Genomic DNA, 6000 nt, shown 5'->3' with positions numbered 1-6000 from the left:
TGTGGAATAAAATGTTCTCCTATATAGCTTCGTTCACAAGAAAATAGAGTTTGAACGTGTTCGATTAAGAACTAGCCTGATGCACGCATACCTCACCAATTTTGAGATTTCATTTTCTCGGAAACGAAGCTTCCTATGGGAAAACTATATTCTACATTTTTTACTTATTTTTATACGTAGAATAACTTCCTGTCGATCATTCGGTCCTGTCTAGCCCGGAATCACTCATACTGAAGTATAGTCGACAAATTTAGGAGCTCGGTTTCCCCAAAAACGAAGCGCCGAATAAATAAATTCTGTTCCACATTTTCCGCTTGTTTTTTCGCGCACAATCGCTCCCTTGTCAATTGTACGATAATTGTGCTGGGACACCCCGTATAATGCAATCTGAAAAATAGAAAAAACAAACGGTATTAACTATACTCTTATTTTCTGCGAGCAGCTAGCCGGAAATCTATAAAACTCCAAAAATACCGAAGGTATTCCTGGAAGAATATTCTCTTTCTGAAACGCTGATTAGACGATTGACGTCACGATCGATTATCGGCGTTTCAGTAATTTATGTCCTTCGTTTTGCCTGTTCACGGTGCCGAACGATCGAGCAGACGAAACGAACAAAGTCAAACAGCTGAAAGAGCGGTAAATTCCTAAATTCGTTTCTCCCGTTATTTTCCTTGTAATAGCAACGCCGATGATAGCGAATTACGTGGCGATAATCTGGCGATTACCACGATGACCACGTTGTCATCAACAATCGAAGGGTAGGAAAGTTGCACATGCGCGCCGATGGAGCGTAGGCAAACCGAGCTTGGTAACAACGCAGTTGTGATGGTAACCCTCGTAGTGTCAGCTCTATCACCAGGTTACAATTCATCGTCGATTGCTGCTCGATGGCTGCAGTTTGGCAAGAGATCGTTGCTGAATGCGGAAACGCAGGAAAATCGCAGATAAGTCACAGCGAAGATTTGGACGTTACGCTGGACGATGTCTGCGCGATAAATTGCCGAAAATTCAACAACTGACAATTGGCAAATTCTCTGTCGAACGTTGGAACCAGACAGACCCAAGAAAATTGTACTCGAAATAAGAAAATACCGTAATTAGCGCTCTTTTTATCGGAAACTTGATATTGGAATTAGGAAATTAGCATAGTCAATAAACGCAGGAAGACGAAGAGTAGGACTCCTTTCTGACTCTTTTCTCGATCAATTCTTCGCTTGAGATTTCACAGTATTTTGTTTGAATAAACACAGAGACAGTTTCTGAATATCCGCAAGTTTGACAGTAGCTGTGGCTATTGACAGTGTCTCGGACGACACTGGAAGAAAGATGACAAGCAACGTAAAGGCTTTCTGTACGTACAGCGAACAGTTTAAAAGGTGTTAACGAAGTTTCTTCGACAAATTCTTCGCTCGAAATTTCTTTATTACGTTCGGAGGCTTAGGTTGAAAATTAGAACGCGTTTCGACGCTGTCTCGATAAATACGTAGAAGCAGAAAGCTGACAAGAACGTATTACTAAATATTTAACGTGACATTATGACGCCATGATTTCTGCTCTACATTCCGCAACTAGGTCAAAATACAAGAGCCACGAATTCTCCGCGGCTATGAACGCCCGATCTAACGATCGATAACGAACGACAGCCATAATCCACGACGATGATAATCGTAACGATTACAAATATCTTGCAGCGATTGGAACTGAAATACAACGTGGAAATATGAAAAACGTGCGAGGATTGTTGAACGAAAAAATATACCTGCAACGTCTGTTAAATTGCGGATGCTGCGTAGAAGCTTGCGAAGAAAATACACTTTCGCCAACTTTTCTAAAAATAAACCTTCGCAAGCTTGAACAAAGTTTAAACTGTTAGAGACTTGCTGCATAACGAGACACGCGTTGAATCGTTCGTTTAACATAGAAACAAGAGGATGGCGCGTATCAATGGCCAGGTAATAAACCGCTAATCAAATAAGGAAATTGTAGTCTGTTTTCGTGGAAGCCGGGAGTTCTGAAGTTTCGTCGCCAGAGCTATGAACTTGACATCCATAAGAGCGACCTTCCACCCAGCCACGTAACGCCGTATCGATTGCTCGTCAACGGAACGCTGACGTAAACTCCTAACTGCAATAGTTTAATTGAATCTGGAAGCTTGAAGCATCGATGACGAGCTATCAAATGGCTAATTAAACAGCGAACTCGCGGCTACTCCATCGAATCTGCGGCTTGCGAGTTTCGCTTCGCGGATCCTGTGAACTTGAGGATCGCAAGGTCGGCCCTGAAGCCACAGCCACGTGGTATCGTATCGGATTGACGCAAGTTGAATCGCTTCTCGCGTCGAAGAGGTGCGAACAATGGGCCATAAAAGAATAGAAAGCTGGCACTTTGAATATAACTTCTCGAAGGTGAATGATAAATAGAAGGTGAATGAGGACCATGTAAGGTGTAAATATCGTGTGTATCTCTGGTGAAGAGCAGGTGACAAAGACGCGAAGAAGAAGGTTAGTGTTCACTCGTGGAAGCGACGAGGAATAGCCATGAAAGATGAAGCGCAAGGAAAGAAAGAAGCAGAGCAGAAATACGTCGATTCGATCGAAACAACTGCAACCCCCCGGAGTCTCCATGGACATGGAATCGTCCTGGGCAGCTCAAGAGATCAAGTCCAATCTGAATAATATGGTACTGTCTCTGGCGATATAGTTCTACAAACGTTACTCTTTTATTACGAGTGCTCCTTTTTTTCCTGACAATGTCCAATGATGTGGTACATATACCTGGTGGCGAGATTATTTTCTATATAAATATATATTTTTAATGAAAAATTTCAAATACAGAACGGGGCATATAAATGTAATAAATTTGTGCGTTGTTAACAGTAGAACTACCTATAGTTAAGACGAAGCTATTTCTACCACAATCAGTGAAAATGATTGGGCTTTAAAAAATACGTAATAATAGAATATTTTTATATTTATTGATTTATTGCTTTCTTACAGAAGCAATTCCATGTTAGGTGGTACATTTCTGCTATTATTAATCCAGCTGGGACCATAATCCCTAAACGAGGGTTGTAAAATGGTAGACCCAGTCGTTTTGACTGATGTGGTGTTTCTAGTGTTAGCATCTAGCGATCTAGCGATCTATCCGGAATTTTTCTGATAACTGATAAAGTCATATCGAATGATACGCGGTAAAAATTTGGAAAACGTGTGGAAACTGGTTAATTGGGGGTCGATAAATAGAGTGCAGGACTCCTGTACACTTTGACAAGTATCATTTTCACTGGTATTGGTATAAGTAGCCTTGATACAAAATTATTTTCATTGCCACCTAATGACAGAACCCGCGATCACTTAGTTGCCAAGCCAATATGTTCAAAGCGATGTTCACGCGATTCAACGCACCTTTTCAACAGCTAATCGGTTTCGCTATCTGTAGTCATAGTGAGTCGTGAAATTCAGAAATCCTTGCACACATTTATGACAGTTTCACTTGCAGTAATTTGCTTAAGAAAAGTAACCGTCCAAACGGACCAAAGCATACGCGTTTCGTTTCTTCTTTCATCGCCTCGAAGCTACCTAAAGCTGTGTAGAAATTCTCACTCCAATATTCCCATCGTTCGTGATTACTCGTAACAGCGTAATCGCACAATGGCACAAAGTAGCACACGGTGGCTATGATACGATCGCAAAATAAAACCATATCACGCGATGTAATAATAAAATCAGGTTCGAATGAATTTGCCAATTTTCGAGGAAAAAGGAAGATAATTGTTCTAAGCTTCAAAGGGAAGATAATTGTTCTAAGCTTCAAAGAGAAGATAATCGTTCTAAGCTTCAAAGGGAAGATCCATATAGGTGTGAACAGACTGGGATCCGAAAGGAATCATCGGATCAGTGTTCACACTGATCATTCAATGTTCACGCTTGAACCAGACGTGCAAGATCGCAGTATCGCGCCTCTGACACACATGACCATTTATAGAGGAGAAGGCACGCGATCTCTGACGTTCCTTTTGCTCGCCAGGACGTCGCGTTGCAGTGTCGTTGGTGTGTCATTGATGCGACGACGCGGCCAGTTTCTCCATTTCCATCGCCTGATATTCGCCGCACATGCTCGTTGCTGGTCGATGTTTTCGAAACAACGAGACACGATTCTTCGTTTGCCTTTTTCGTTGCGCTCGCTGGGAATTTCCAATCTTTTCGTTCGATCGTTCTTCTTGGCGGAATAGTAACAAGTTAATGGGAAGGTGATTATTTTTACAGAATGTAAAATGAGAGGATTTCGAGCAACATCGAATGTGATTATTGATGATTAGTATTATCAGGCAAGTTCGATTGCTAGTTTTACAGCGTACTGGTTAATCTAATTTTCTCAGATTACATGGACAACTTAAGTAAGTCTGATTATTAAAGGTGATGCATGGTCTGAAACTTTCCTTGCGCGGTGTAATATCTTAAAAGCTCGAGAAAGTTTACGTTTGCGTGTCTATGAGCAACATTGCTGGGAAAATAATTGCATCGACGAATTGAAGGATTTTTTTATTTTCTAATACGTACAACATCTCGTTTGATCCAAACTGATATAAACTGTTACTGTAACAACAAAAAATGAACTTTCTTTTTCCTATCTTCGCATCGGCGATCGAAATCAAAGAGAAGATTCTTTAGGCTAATTTGGTGCCTCGGGTTCCTTATACAGGGTGAGCCAGGAGTCGTGATCAGTAGAGAGAAACAATTTACCGAATGTCCAGTTGGACAAATTGTAAAGCTCAAATTAAATAATGAAAAAAAAAAGTAAGATCTTGGACGAAACACTCGCTTTCTGTCTTCTCTCGTTGTGTGTAAGGTATAGGTCTGTTAGGTGAGAGCCTTACTGAAGAGTCCACACTAGCAGAAAAAAAAGTAGAGAAAATTCGCCTTGGAATCCTCTAGCAGATAGGTGTTTTATTAAAAAACTATCGGTTTATTTGCGAGAAATTCAAGTTGATGTCGAAAAATCATGAGGAATAGAGAGTTGACAACAAATTTGCTATAATCACGTTGAAACTCTCTCGAAACCGCGCTGTACCTGATAAAGCGATTTTCGATCGAACTATCAAAAACACAGTAATCTCAATATATTGGTTCACTCTGTATGTCGTAACGTCGACTCATTTGACGTCACTTTGGCCACTGTCTTCTTAGTCTTCCAGAACCCTGTTTCTTCAGAACCGGTAGAACCGAGAAGATTGCTGCGAAGATCCAGTTTGATGTAGTGGCTGTTGCTTCTTTCTCGTATTGTCCGTCTGATGAATTGCGTGTCAGAGTCATCGTGCAGCGTTTTGTTTGATACATAGCACGGTGCATCCGTCTTCCTGCGGAGTATTTTGGCTTGAGATCTTTGTACGATGACAGTATTGGATTTACAGACACGACCCTGTAGCTCGATGCCATAAATCCATATCGGCCTTGTTATCTTTTCTATAAATAAGTGTCTTATTCCTCGCTGATAATCCCCGCTTTCTGACATGTCGTCAGTAGATATTTTCGCATCTTCCATCTATTTTCTCTCTTTTTACCATTAATTGTTCCTTTCAATTGACTGTAGTGCGCGCAACATATTGGGAAGATTTATTTGGTTGGCAACTAAGTGATTGCGGATTTTGTCATTAGATGACATTGACAAAATCCGCAATCACTTAATTGCCAATACAACAGATATCGTACTGTTGACAGCTGCGGTATTTTTATGCGGTTTTTACGCGTTTGATAAAGTTTCGAATCGCATTGCTCTTTCCTGAAAAAGAAACTTACACGGGTTGACTTAGTCTCGTTGATTTTAGCTCTCCATTTGAGAAGCTACTTTTGGAGCAAATTCAGGTGATCTTGAAGGTAGGAGAATGCAATTTTAGGATCTTGTGGCTTGCAAATATCGCTGCATCACTCGCCAACGTTCCTATTTTGGTGTTCGCTGTGGTTGGTTAGTCGAATATATATAGCGAACGTGGAACTGGAA

The 6000-nt window shown here is 40.9% G+C and overlaps 1 protein-coding gene across 1 annotated transcript in view; it reads left to right on the top strand.

Annotated features, from left to right (window-relative positions):
• The first annotated feature begins 821 nt into the window (after positions 1-821).
• LOC100746348 (microtubule-associated protein futsch) overlaps positions 822-6000 on the top strand; it is a 31891-nt gene continuing 26712 nt past the window's right edge. The window contains 1 exon segment of the mRNA XM_024368981.2: positions 822-2682. Coding sequence (XP_024224749.2) covers positions 2548-2682 — 135 coding nt within the window. The 5' untranslated portion in view covers positions 822-2547.

The sequence above is a fragment of the Bombus impatiens genome, unplaced genomic scaffold, assembly GCF_000188095.3.
Source record: "Bombus impatiens unplaced genomic scaffold, BIMP_2.2 scf_0501, whole genome shotgun sequence".
Classification (NCBI taxonomy): Eukaryota; Metazoa; Arthropoda; class Insecta; order Hymenoptera; family Apidae; genus Bombus; species Bombus impatiens.
This window is presented reverse-complemented; position numbering and strand designations above follow the sequence as displayed.